The sequence below is a fragment of the Lagenorhynchus albirostris genome, chromosome 3 (genome assembly GCF_949774975.1).
Source record: "Lagenorhynchus albirostris chromosome 3, mLagAlb1.1, whole genome shotgun sequence".
Lineage (NCBI taxonomy): Eukaryota > Metazoa > Chordata > Mammalia > Artiodactyla > Delphinidae > Lagenorhynchus > Lagenorhynchus albirostris.
The window spans coordinates 95,189,215-95,204,215 of NC_083097.1; the positions used below are offsets into that span (position 1 = coordinate 95,189,215).

Here is a 15,001-nt window from a genome sequence, read left to right on the forward strand (position 1 = left end):
TTATGTGACCTTCTCTTAATGATTATTACAAAATTGAAATTGTTCTCCTTTCAGCGCTATCTAGTACTTTTTTGTTTGTCTTCAAAGCGGGCAAGTCTTTTAAATGCCTGACTTGCAAGTGTCTGTTAGCTAGCAAAGCTGGCTAGTTGATTGGTATTGCTGTCCAGTGACATTCTCTTGTCTTTCCCTGTGAGTATTTCTGTGAGGAATTCATTATATTACTCTAATGCTGCTGAGAATTTCCCTACCTTCCTTTGTTATGTCTGCCTCCACTGTCACTTTGGCTTTCATAACAGATGTTAGTTCAGATCCCATTCTTCCCCACCACAATGCCCGTGAAAATTTTAGCCTCTTGCCACTTCCTTTCTCTTTGCCAGTAGAGACCCCGACCCTTCAGAAATGGTAACCTCACTGATTTACAATCCTCCTCTTTTTGTTTATTAATTTCATCTCTTATGTTAATGCAAAACACTTCTCCAGTTACCACAGATTCTTCTAGAACGCTTAAAGCCCAAAATTCTTTGAAGTTTTGGTTGTCTGTGGGAATCCCTCAAATGGCTCCCCATCTGAAAACAATAGCCAAGATCTAACAGTGGCTTTATATAATTTGTCCCACTACTACCTCTCTTACTTAATCATCTACTAATCTCCCTCTTACTTACTTTGTTCCAGTCATACTGTCTCCTTGTTGTTTCTCCTTAGGAACATTGTGCTTGCTGATTTTTCTGTCTGGAACGTTCTACTCCCAGATAGTCTCATGGTTTACCCTTTCACTTCTTGCACATCTTTACTCACATTTCACCTTATCCATGAGACCTTCCCTTTCCACCCTAAGAAATAACAGGGTACCATATTTCCAGCATATCCCATGCCGCATAGCTTCAGACAAGCTATCTGTTTTATTAGACAAATTATGTATTTTACTTATTTATTAATTGTCAGCCTCCACCAAAATGCAAACTTCCACAAGAGCAGGGAACTTTAGTTTTATAAACTGTTGAATTCTGAGCCCCTAGAATAGTGCCTGGCCTGTCATAAGCATTCAGTAAGTATTTGTTGAATGAATGAATATTATAAATGCGACTGTGTTCAGTATTTTATACGGGTATACATTTTAGCTAGAGTTGACCGGTCTCTTTCATTATGCGCATGGAATTAAACAATCCGATTGCCTGGGTTCAAATGCCGTTTTTGTTACCTTGCACAAGTACTTAACTTCTCTGTGTCTCATCCTGTATCTCATAGGTTGCTTGAGGATTAAATGAATTAATATATGTAAAGCAATTTTAACAGTATATGGCACACATAGTATTCTATAATTTGATGTCTACGGAAATGTTCAACATCATCAGATTTGCTTTAGTCGTTTCTTTCAGCTTACTGAGCATTGTTATTTTTGAATATTTATGCTAAGGTTCTTTTGAGGTGGAAAGTACAAGCCCCAACACCATGGGTTGAATTTTTTTCTAACTCATTTGTTTATCTTTTTTTAATCATGGTTTTGATACTTTAACATAAAAAATACTTTCTTTAGGACAGAGATACTTAACTTGTATGTGTACAGTATTATATATACCTACTTCTGGGCCCCCACTTGTAACATCTCAAAGCCCTCCGTTTCTGATCAGAGCTGCTTTTTTGGTTTAACCCAGTTTGGTTCAAACCAGTATGACAATGGATAAATCACAAAGGGCAGCTTAAGCTTACTTGCTGCTGGTAACAAAACAAATATGCAAATATAACCTGTACTTCTGAAATATAGTGTACAATCCTGACATGCTATGTAGTGTCCGAAACAGGGTTTCTGCCCTTCACAATGTGGCAGTGAAGTCTGTGGCTCTCCAGCTCCCATATACAATTCAGCTCAGTATAAAGTGGCTCTTTAGCTTGACACGGTTGTGTATCACTGCTTAAGATAACCTCTCTACCTTGGAGGGAGTGTGAAGTAGTATCCTTCGGTTCGGAAGTAGTTGTTTTTCTACATATCTCAAACAGTTCTTTAAATACAACTTGACTTTTCTTTTATGTTAAAAACATTTCATTTGTATCTTCATCTGTTAGTTTCTGGATTGTACGGCAGTAATTACTCCAGTGTTCATGTTCAACTGTTATTTCCCAGTTGGTTTCCTTGAAGCCTTTTAAGTTTTCAGTGACAGTTACATAGAAACTAAAATAAATAATATATTTGCTAATGATGATTTTAAAAGAATGAGGACATTTTAGCTATTACACTAAAATAATTTTTGCCCTTCTTCTTAGTAGGATTCTTTGCTCAGGAGAAAAATTTGCCCATGTTTAAGAAAATAATAAATTTGTCTTCAGACTAAAGCCACTAAAGTTAGTCTTTGGTCTCCATATGTTTTAAAGAAGTATAACATACACACAGTTAAATGAGTTATCACAAAATGAACACTCCTGTGTAACCACCAACCATTGGAGAAGGAAAGTGTTATCTGCATCCCCGGAAACCCTCTTACTGATTCCTAACCACTGCCCCTTTCCTGCTTCCCAAAGTTAACCACTCTCCCACCTATTCTAATATCATGAGTTAGTTTTGCCTTTTTAATAAACTTTGTATAAATTGAATTAGTCAGAATATACAGTTTTCTCTCTGGGTTTTTTTTTGCTCAACATCACATGGGTGCAATTCCTCCATGTTTTGTGTAGCAGTACTTTTGTTCCTGGCTGCATAGTATTCCATTGTATGACCATACCGCAGTGTGTTTAACCATTTTTCATATGGATAGAAATTTGAATTTGTACTATGATTGATGCACATGCATCTCTGTTGAGCATATACTTAGGAATTGTTAGATCACAAGTTCAATTTTAGTAGATAATCAAGTTTCCCAAAGTCACTATACCAATTTGTTTACCATCAGCTGTGTATGAGACTTGTGGTTGCTACGCATCTTCTCCAAAACTCGGTATTGTCCTTGTTTTTAATTTCAGCCATTCTGGTGAGTTTGTAGAGAGACATCACATTGAGCTTTTAGTTTGCATTTCCCTGATTATTAGTGAGTTGAGCACTTTTTGACATGTGTATTGACTATTTAGATACCCACTTATATAGAGAGCTTTTTCAAGTCTCTTGTCCATTTATCTATCGAGTTGTCCGTTTTTCATATTTATTTGTAGATATTCTAGATACCAGCCCTTTGTTGATTGTATATGTTGAAATTATTGTCTCTTACTCTGTGGCTTGCTTTCTGTCTTAAGGCATTTTTTGAGGAAAAGAAATTTTTAATTTTAATATGATCTTATTTCTCTGATTTATTTCTCAATCTTTTCCTTCATGGTTTCTACTTTCTGTGCCATATTTAAGAAGTAATTACATTCTTATGTCATGAAATATTTTCCAGTGTTATTGTTGGAAAATTTTATTGTTTTACTCCAGCCTTCCTGTATTATATAGCCTATCAATAAAAATTTAGGTGTATGTACCCTTCTGTATACATATAATTTATATATATGTATCATATGTGTACAGTATACTCATTTTTACATAAAACAAACAAAAAAAAGAAAATAGAAAATAATTAGATAAGTATGTAAGTAGATAAGTGTCCTTTTTCCATACCCCAGTATTATGATACACCCAGTATTGTGCATTTTCTGATTTATACACACTACATTTTATGTCAGCCTTTTTAGAATCAAATAATATTGTCAAGTAAATTACTTAAACTGTCAAGTAGGAAACTTAACTCATTGATATTCCAGTCAGAAAGCTTTTATTTGGAAATTTTCACTTGATATCAATTTGAGAAAATATGTTTTCTATAAGGCAGAAGTTATTCCCCCAATTTTCACATACTGTAATTTAGGAAATATCGTAGTCTCAAATTAGTTAGGCATGTGACTGTCAGCAAATACTTGATTTTTTCCAAAATGCATATTTAATCATTTTATTTCCCTACTTTAAATTCTCAAATTTAACAAACATCTCCTTACATTATATATTTGTCTGAAGATTTTCTTATTCTCATAAGATTTGCTCAGATAGAGAAAAGGCTTGAACTAATCATGAAAAGTTAAAGAAAACAAATTGCACAGTTTTCCTTTCTTTTTTAATAGCTAAACACAGACTTTTTAAAAAAATAATTGTTCTGGTTTTCAGTAAATAAGTTTGTGGTTTAAGATGGCTTTAGTCACTAAGCCCAGTAAATATCCTCCAACTCTTTCTCTCCCTCTCAGAAAGCTTCTTATGTGCAGGATCAGCAGTCCCCAAATTAGACCATTTAAATGGTGTTTTGGAATAGGATCACATATTATCTGTTTTCTGCGAGAGTTGACATATTTTAAAAGAAATCTTCTCTCAGTTCAAAACAAACTCAGATTTACCTGTTTATCTGACCTCTAATCTATTCATAGCTTGGACAACTTAATTTGGAATCTTTACCAAAAAAATAGAAAATAAGGGGTTATTTCTGACTCTAAAATTATTATCCTTTTAATGTTGGATTATTCCTCTGTGTCAAAAATAAAATCTTACGAACTTTTCCCTTACCCTATATGTGAGGGTAAGGTCCAAAGAAAAACAATTTAAAGAATATCTTACTATTAATTAGGTTTCAAAACAATCAAGAATGAGATAGGTTTCCTGGAATTATTTAAGCATCCGGTTTCCCAATAACCTCCACTATGTAGCCATAGTTTTTAAAGGTGGTTACGGGGACTTCCCTGGTAGTCCAGTAGTAGAGAATCCACCTTACAGCGCAAGGGACACGGGTTCAATCCCTGGTCAGGGAACTAAGATCCCACATGCCACGGGGCAACTAAGCCTGCGCGCCACAACTACTGAGCTCGCACGCCTCAACTAGAGAGCCTGCGTGCCGCCAACTACAAAGCCCACGTGCCTTGGAGCCTGCACGCCACAACTAGAGAGATAAAACTTGCACACCACAACTAGAGAGAAGCCCGCATGCCGCAACGAAAGATCCCACATGCCTCAGCAAAGATCCCGTGTGCTGCAACTAAGACCCGACACAGCCAAAATAAATAATAAATCTTTTTTTTAAAAAAGGTGGTTACATAGTTACCAGAAAAATTGAATTCTGATGAGGTGCAATTTTAATGCATTTGAGCTAGAGTAAAAAGTTTTAGGTTTGGGGCTTCCCTGGTGGCGCAGTGGTTGAGAGTCCGCCTGCCGATGCAAGGGACACGGGTTCGTACCCGGTCCGGGAATATCCCGCATGCCGCGGAGCGGCTGGGCCCGTGAGCCATGGCCGCTGAGCCTGCGCGTCTGGAGCCTGTGCTCCGCAACGGGAGAGGCCACAACTGTGAGAGGCCCGCGTACAGCAAAAAAAAAAAAAAAGTTTTAGGTTTGGATATAGAGCGGACAACAAAGGCAAAAGTCTGATGTAGTTAAAATTTATTGTACTAAGGGCAACTTCTAGAGTATAATGCACTTTGTTAATATGCATACACAGACTGAAGGTTGGTAAATGTTGTATGTTAGCGTCGTAAGATCAGTAGTTGTTACTAAGATAGTCAGTGAGCTTACTAATTGCAAAATAGGTAAGCAATTACAAATTACTAAAGTAAAATAAAGTCTGTTTGAAAAGCATTGTATTTTTAAAAATGTAAACGACAGAGATTGGAAACATAAATTTTAAACTGAACCGCAATGCATCTAACCACTTCTAGGCCATGTAATCTATTTAAAGAGGGGTACCATGAAAGGCCACTACAAGAGATCCCCTGTAATAGCTGATGAAGCCTTCATTATCCCTGAGAGATTGCTTTTGTTCAAAAGATTATCATTTTTTTTTTCCTTCAGATTGCTGAGTTCCAAACCAACACATTTTGGGGTACTGAAATCTGCCAGGTATAAACTGATCTGTCTTTGAATTCACCTGCACAGCTTTTCACCAGAATCTCATGCTTTTTGTCATGTGTTGCTTTTCTTGAATAAAGGATTAAACACCTCAGTATTTTTCCCTATTCTCTGTACTACCATGTGCTCCCGTCAGAATATTCATTAAACAGTTATACCTCTGTGAGCTTGAATTCTCCTTAAATAAAAATTTAGAGTGCATATATAGACTTCAGTGTAGCTTTGGGGCAACACTGAAAGTTTCAATGATACAGATGAACTACAAGGCGACCCTGTGAGGAATAGTTAGAAAAAGTATAACGCGAAAGTTAGGTAAACTGGATGAGAAAGAATGGAAATTTTTACAACGAAGACTTGGGAAAGGTAAGGGAAGAAAGTAAGCTGTGCCAGGTGTGCCAGATCCTAGTTACACATCAAAATAGCCTTTTGCAGTTTTGTTTTGTTGATGAAATTTTGCTTTGTTTGTTTTAATAGAGCTGCCGTGGCCTCAAGATTCACAGAATCTTTGGGAGTGGCTCTGAGGATAGAAAAATTTTAATAGAGGTCCCCATTGGTTCTATTAGAGCCAAAGTTGAGAACTACTGTGGCATGGCTGTGCAGATCATCTTACTTTTTTTACTTTCCCACTGATCTTTTAAAACAACACTAAAATAAAAACTAACAATAGTACAATATCCATTATTACAATTTTATGCTGTGGTAAATTTCAGTAATGCTGTCTTTAGCAATTTTTATTGTTTTTAATGAAGGAATATTTAAACTGATTAGTTCACTTCAAAGCATGGTTACCAGTTATCTTCTTCCTTTAACGTCAAAATTTTTACCACATATTCTGTTTACCTTAGTATATTCAGGACTCCTGTGGTTAGGGCTGTTTCAAATATATGAATGATTACAAGTAAATATTTACTTTTTTATTGAAAAATTCTTTACTTTTTGTTTCATGACAACAGGTAGGTTCCCAAACATTATTCCAGTGATTATTGTGCACTAGCATTGGTATCTTTCATCTGTCAGACATGTGGGTAAATCAGATGACCTGGCCATGGCAAACTGCTGAGTCTGAGATTCTAGCGTTCATTTGTCTTAATGTAGGGTTTTAATTCTAAACACATTTATCTAATGTAGGATTCTGAAGTTACTGTGATATAAATGAAAAGCAACTTTTATTTGTAATGGTAATAAAGTATTAAAATATTAGTAAATAAAAAATTGAGACTGTGAAATTGACTAGAGAATTTTGAAATGAGAAAAGATAGTTGAGGTCAGTTTATCCCCTCTCCCTACTTCTACTATGGCCCTCCTCCTCCACTACATAAAGTTTGAATTCTAAAAGATTAAAAGATAATGCCAGCATGGCTGAGACGTTCTTTGGGTTTACATCAAGTAAACTATACTATTTTGTAATTTTAAAAAACAGTTTTCTCTTTCTGTAGTTAATTAAAATCTTAACGTGTATAATACAGTGCAGATTTTAAGCCGCCTTTAGATGACTTGTGCTTCTTATTATATTTGTTTCTTTGGGGATTCTTGGCTTGAGACCAGTTCCACATCTGATTTTATGAACCAGCAATAGACAATGGCAGTAAAGTAATAAATCAACATAATGATTCAATTAATTGTGCTTCACATAAGTCACTTAACAGTCATATTTGTTACTCAGTGGTATGTTTGTCACAAAGTTAATATCTGTTTCCACAGTTTTTAAGGATTGTATTATTGCTGTTTTTTCAAATTTGATTTTATGAATAATAATAATTTATATTCCCCCAAACTTCCAACTATTGTAGTTGATCCTTTTTACTCATGCCTTCTTTGGGGGGAAGAAAAGCAAATTCTTACTTTCAGACATCTAATTTTCATTATCTTGCAGCTAATTGTTAATTATTCAGTTGCTGAGATAATTGGAAAAAATACATTTTATCTTTTAGTTTGTAAGGAATCCTTTGAACTTGAAACAGAAACTGAATCTTTTTGAGATTCACTAGATGGATTAGGTTTTCTTAATTAAGCATTGGATATCATAATAGTAACTTTTTATCCTTCAGGTATAAAAATAACTGATTTCCCATCCATAAACAGTTTATATTAAATTGAAATGCTGAGGAGTTTTAAATTTTGTGTAGCTCTCAGGAAAGTTAGCTGTTCTACAAGTTAGCAGGTAAGACTTTTGTGTACAATTATATGCACTAGATGGTAGACTGGTTAAAAAATTTAGAAAGTTGTCCCACCTGGTGTAAGATGGAGGCCTGCGCATACATGTTGATTTCTTGTCCCTCCTGAGACATCCCTAAAATAGAAGCGTAAAAGCACATAATAGATTGATGCAGCAAAGAAAATCAGAGAGACTCACTAGTACTTGTAAGTTTTCAAGAAATTACTGGGAGAAGGAAAGATGGGAGTGAGAAGACTGATGAAACAAGCTGTGAGGAGGTGAGAGGAAACTGATCGCCTATCTGAACCCGAAAGAGCCTCTGGACTGAGAATCTGCCAAGTATGAAGTAAGAGAGGAAGATGTAGAGCTGAAACAGGAGGATTAATTAAAGGTCTGTCCCTGAAAGCAGAACAGTTGGCTCCTCTATCCCACTTCTCCATCCCCAGGCCAGAAACCAGAGCCTCATCTCAGAAGAAAGGCAGTGAACCATATGGGAGGGAGTAAGGTTTCCGTTGTGCATCTTGGCACTCTACAAATAAGTCTACATTATTCTGGCCTTTGAAGGGTTGCAGCCTGACAGCTGGCTTCCTGCATGCTCACTACAGCGCTTGTCTAAAGTGAAGCTTGCCCATGTCCAAACATGCCAGTGTACACAGAGCTCTAGTGAATGCCACCAAGTAGACAGATGAAACCTATTTTCATTATTATGCTTGTCTATTGTTTCTGAAGCCCTCATGTTATTACCAATGCTTAAATTTCTGTTATGTTCTTATTATCATTTTGATTGTTCACTGAGTATTTGTCCCCTATTTGACAGATTTTTCATAAATGGAAGCAAATTCTGTTTTCAAGGGTAATTCATTTGGTAGCCCAATCTTAGGACTCTACCAGAAACTGCTTTTTCCTCCCAAGGTGTTTTCATTTGCTAATGTATTAGTGGGATATGATTTAGGAACAATTAGTCTTCATTATTCATAATCATAGCATAAGCTCACCCTGATATTTAATAATGTACACATATGCTAACTGCAAATTCAGATTTATTTAACCTTTTGGGTTTTATCTTTTTTGCCTGTAAGAGATACAGAATGCTTTATTAAAGCAGTGAGAAATGTTATCTCATTAAGTGGAAGAGAAGAACATATTTCTTGTCTTTAAAACATTTAGTAATGTGAATTGAGTTGTAGTGTTCAGAAACATTGCAGGTAGACCCAACCTTAATTTTTCTCATTTCCTTACATTTTCATGGATATGCGTATGGAACTATTTTTGTATTCATTCTCAGCTAAATAAATTAGTCCAAATATGCATGACTGAAATTACCTTCTATAAAAATTTCCAAAAGCATTTGAAAGATATCCCAAGGGTGGCAAATCCATAATATTTTACTTGATTTAAATGCTGGGCCTAGCTTCTGGATGGATATATGATCAGAAGAACAAATCTAAAACGTAATGAAAGTTAACCATACTGTTGTAAAGTCCAAAATGATCTTGTATCACTGAATGAGACTGACCTTGGAGACTAGCGGAAACTTCAATTCATTTTGGAGTTATTGAGTATACGAAGAATATATTATACCTGTTCCTGAAGGTCAATAGCATGGACATGATTATGCTGAAGTATATTTTGGATATTGGTTTTAATCTATAAAAGACTTTCATATTTTGTACTTTGGGTTCTATAGAAATTACCATTCCCATGCATCCTTATGACAGTTGAAATCTGAAAAGTCTTAATTAATGGTCCCTGGTTTTGTGTTTCAAGAAGTCAAAGGGTGGGCATTTTCCCCCCTCTGTCTCACTTTGACATTAGAGACAAGATACAAACAAGCTTTTTTAGATCTTGTAAAGACCCTTTATAGATATTTTAAATATACAGCTTATTATTGTCTACTGAGTAGAAAGATCGAGTTCTTTTTTCTTCTATTTAATATTTTAAACTTCTGTATTAACCCGTTTCCAGATGCCTTGTGCTGTAGAAACATTTATTTATTTTCATCTGAAATTTATGAAAGGAATGTGCACAAGACGGCATTTTAGCAAAACAATGAAGACAAAACAGCTTTCGACACTTGGTCTGCCCTTAATGAGTTCATTGTAAATTGAAGGCTCATTTAGACCTTCAAAATTAACTTTCATGAGCATTCTTAGCAACAGGCCCTCTGCCTGAAATCACGGTGCCAGTTTAAGACTTACATGTTCTTTTTTGTAAATACCAGTTCTTTTCAAAATTAGATAAACTTCTCGGGAAGAAAAATAGACATCAAACTTATTTACTGAACAAAATGAAAACTGTTGTGGTTCAGGTCAGTTCTAATTGGAACATTGTAAGAGATAGTTTGAATATTCTCATGTATGGACTGTTTTTACGTAATGTAACTCCAATATAAAGCTTCTGTGGTCATCTGAACTTTGGAGGAAGTAATTTTCCAAGAATTAGTACTGAAACTTTCTGAGTTACAAAGTCATATACCTGATTTCATTATTTGGTTCCATTCCATATGGACATTCAAAACTATATATAACCATTTTTGTCTAATTAGTTTTAAAGAGCATTCAGAACCTCTAGGAACAGTGCAGTGGTGATGTTTACACACCAGTAAGGGTTTATCGATGTACAAGTGTGGGTATATGTGGAGAAAAGCAAATTCATATTAAATCTAAAGGTGCAGAAATTAGATCCTTTTTCCATTGCCAGGCATCTCTTTGTGTAAATGAATGAAAGGAATATTTTGAGAAATATTTTCTCTTACTGAATGTTTTTATTCTTTTCTAAAAATGTCTAGAGTTTTTTTAGTATGTATGTATTTCTTCCTCCCTGACAGTCATTCTAAAATACTTTTGTACTTTATTTTAGATTGTTATTTCTTTTTAATATTATGCATCAGTGATGATATAAATTTAGTTTTACTAAATTTAATTTAGTAATTTAGTAAATTTAGTTTTACTGCTTTTGGACATCACGATTTCTTGTATTTTACATCTTCCTCATTGTTTCTTGTTTGTTTTACTAGAATTGATCATTTAGTAATTCTTTTAGATTATACCTGAAGGTGTTGAACTAGTCTGAGTCTCTTCCTGACTATGTCTATTTAATCTCTCACTTGTTTGCTAATTGGGCTTGACAGAGTTCTACATATAAATAGTTTCACCTGGAATTTTGAAGACTGTGCTTTATTTATTTTTTAAATATTTATTTATTTATTTGGCTGTGCCAGGTCTTAGTTGTGGCATGCAGAATCTTCGTTGCCACGTGCGGGATCTTGGGTTGCAGCATCTTCAGTTGCGGCCTGTGGGGTCTTTTTAGTTGTGGCATGCTGGATCTAGTTCCCTGACCAGGGATCAAACCCAGGTCCCCTTCACTGGGAGTGTGGAGTCTTAACCACTGTGTGCTTTACTGGCTTCTGTTATCTGATTTTGCTAAAAAGAATTCTGATATATAATATGATTTTCATTCCTTTGTAAATAACCATTTTCTCCCTCCCTCCGTCTGTCCCCCTGCAGCCAAAGATTTTGAAATGTGTATCTGTAGAGTCCTGATATTACACTAAGATGTGATTAAGTGTCTGTTTTTAATTATTAGTGTTCTTCTGGTGCCTCTGCCCCTGAATCTATCTTCAGCCAAGAAGGAAATTTTCTTCTTTTATTTCTCTGATTACTTTTTCATCCAGTTCTTTCAGTTTTGTCATTCTATTAGGTAGCTACTGGAACTTGTAAATCTGCCTTCCATTTCTCTTTCTTTATGTTTTCCTAATTTTGCATTGGGTTATGGAGAGTCTCTTGTCCTTCTTGTCTAGCTCAATAATTTTTTCTTTAGCTGGTCCCTTTAAATTATCAGTCCATTTTTTTAGGCTTTGTTTTATCATTTTTTTATCAGGCATATTTTTAATTTTGTAGAACTCTTTTTCAAAATAGCCTGTTCTTTTGTTGTTGTTGTTGATGTACTATGTTTTCATTTCACTGAGAATGTCAATTATATTTAAAGTTTTCTTTTTCTTCTACTCTGCCTGAATGGTATTTCTTCAGTTTAAATTCAATGGCTTTGTTGCTAATTTTTCTTCAAATGATTGGTGATTCTTGGTTATTAGTATGTATGGTTGAAAACATAGATGGAGGAGTTTTCATGGCTGGAAAGTATTTATTCCTCAGCCCAGGTGAGACTCCATCCCTCTTGGGGTAATAAGATTCTTATTATAGAAACCTTCATCCAATGACTGCATGGCAAAAGGAGGGAATACCGCTGGGCAGGGTGTTCCTTGTTGCAGGATTTTGTCCTCTGGGTTTGGGAGTCCTTTCCCATAAATTGCCTGCCATCTTGCTCTGTTTCTCTCATCCCCCTGTCCACTCCAGGACTCTCCATAGATATAAATCACATTTGAGAAAATAAACACCTGCTTTTGTTGACCATGAGCTTTATGTTTCTCTGGGCCTCTACAGTAGCTGCTTCTTTGCTTGTTTTAGATTCAGTTTTCTCATTTTATTATTATTTTTTTAATCAAATCTCTGATTTTTTGTTTATAGAACTTCCTCAGATTTTCTGGCCTGCAGTGTTATTCTTTCTTATTTTCCTGCATGTTAATGTTTCTTCTTCTTTCTTTTTTTTTTTTTTTGCGGTACGCGGGCCTTGCACTGTTGTGGCCTCTCCCGTCGCGGAGCACAGGCTCCGGACGCGCAGGCTCAGCGACCATGGCTCATGGGCCCAGCTGCTCCGCAGCATGTGGGATCTTCCCGGACTGGGGCACAAACCCGTGTCCCCTGCATCGGCAGGCAGACTCTCAACCACTGCGCCACCCGGGAAGCCCAATGTTTCTTCTTTTTAAAAAATGTATTTTTTGTGGAATTTGAAGGGAAGGGGAAGAGGTAAATGTGTCCTTATTTGCCATCATGATTCATTTTCTCTTAAAAGTATAGATTTCAGGGGCATCCCTGATGGTGCAGTGGTTGAGAGTCTGCCTGCCGATGCAGGGCACACGGGTTCGTGCCCCGGTCCGGGAGGATCCCACATGCCGCGGAGCGGCTGCGCCCATAAGCCATGGCCGCTGAACCTGCGCGTCCGGAGCCTGTGCTCCGCAACGGGAGAGGCCACAACAGTGAGAGGCCCGCGTACTGCAAAAAAACAAAACAAACAAAAAAAAGTATAGATTTCAAAATTAAGAGGAACTGAAAAGATGATGAAACTATTTAATGGAGGTTTATCAACATTTTAAAAGAACGAAAATGTGCTGAATGTTTATAGTACGTAATGAGTTTATAAAAGCTATTTATTTATCATTAACCTTCTTCATGAGTTCATTTTTTTCCCCCAAGAAAACAGATTGAAGCTACTGACTTTGGAGCAATTTCTTGGGCAGTATTTATTGTTAGTCATCCTATTTAAGAAGAACTTTCTTAAGTGGTATTTTTATTTCATGGTAACAAATGGATTATTTTGATATATTCAGTACTCAGTATTGATCCATTTTATTAAAGTAGACATGTTATTTTCAAAAGTAGCATGGCAAGTCAGCATTTTGGTTGGTAAATTTTAACTTAGCAATATTAAAAGAAGTAAACCTTAGGTACTTTAATGGGGATTATAAAATAACTTCACTGTCTTGTTCCAGGCAAGATTCAGTAAAAAGCAAAAATCAGATATTATATTAATAGTCATGCAAAGCAATAACCAATCTGTGCAAATTACCTGCCTGCTAAAATGGACAGGTTGATTTTTTTATAACCTCATTTTACTTAATTACATTTTTGGAAAATGAATGCAATTTTAAATTAGACCCCAGGCTTGAATGTCATATTTTTCATAATTGTATTTTGAAACAAAGTTTGCTAATAAGTATTTAGAAGAGAATAAGGAAATATTGTCATTTACATAGTTCTGGTTTACTTATGGTGTAAGTACTATGTTTTTTCATTAAACTCTTCAAAAATAGGAAGACGCGGAACAACACGTTCTCTTTGTGAAAGTTAGAAATTATTAACAAGTCAGTAAGATTACTTTTGTACATGGACTGCTTCATGGAGACTTACAAAATTTGATTTCGTTTTTGTCTTTTACTTTTTTCTAGAAAAACCAATTCCTACTTTAGAGACATCAGTAGCCCATAGAAATTTGTTGCTTTTCTTTTAAAAGTGCACCTGCATCCAAAACTGATTAAAAACCTACTGAAAAAGAAAGCTGCCATAATGAATTATATTTCTCAGTACTACCTAATTTGCCAATATGACTAGTTTTGATTAAAAAGAAGTTGATTATAATGTTCAAAACTGTTTATTGAATAGAAAACCTGGATGCAATCACAAAAGAGGTGTACCTATGGAGTTACTGATTCTGAAAATCTTGATGTGACAATTGCTGTTTCCTTTTAAGGTTTTACTGATCTTGCTAGGGTAATACTAAGTAGCTCTTCTACAGGCATTGGGAGGAGTTTCTTGTTGGGGTGGGGAGATGGTGATGCTTTTATTTTATATTTATTTTTTTAGTAAGGTTAGAGTGATGTTACAGTGTATTCTTTTTTTTTTTTTTTTTTTTGCATTATGCGGGCCTCTCTCACTGTTGTGGCCTCTCCCGTTGCGGAGCATAGGCTCCGGACGCGCAGGCTCAGCGGCCATGGCTCACAGGCCCAGCCACTCCGTGGCATGTGGGATCTTCCCAGACCGGGGCACGAACCCGTGTCCCCTGCATCGGCAGGCGGACTCTCAACCACTGCGCCACCAGGGAAGCCCTACAGTGTATTCTTATATTTTAGTAAAACTCTTTTGTCAAATTGATCAGTATAACCTGTAGCTGGGTATTTCTAAAAATACGTTATCATGACTAGAAGTTTTCATTTCATTGCATTTATTTGACATCTTTCTGGTTATTATTGACCAAAACACCTGACTCTTGCCTCTTCTTCTCTTCTTTCTGTGTATCCTTTTCTCATTTTTATTTTGCAGCCTTTTGTATATGTCCATATCTCTGGCTTCTTCATTCCTGTCAACCAGCACTAATTTTTTAGTGCCTGACTTTTA

General features: G+C 35.8%; 1 protein-coding gene across 5 annotated transcripts in view; it reads left to right on the forward strand.

Moving 5' to 3' along the window:
- Positions 1-15,001, forward strand: part of COMMD10 (COMM domain containing 10) — a 162,061-nt gene that overhangs the window by 124,626 nt on the left and 22,434 nt on the right. For 2 of the 5 annotated variants that reach the window (XM_060143444.1, XM_060143447.1), the window contains exon 6: positions 5,783-5,830. The exons of 2 other annotated variants lie outside the window; for them this stretch is intronic. In XM_060143444.1, the coding sequence (XP_059999427.1) occupies positions 5,783-5,830 (48 nt within the window). Of the gene's footprint in view, positions 1-5,782; positions 5,934-15,001 lie in introns of those variants that run through there. One more of the 5 variants, XM_060143450.1, reaches the window with a different exon arrangement.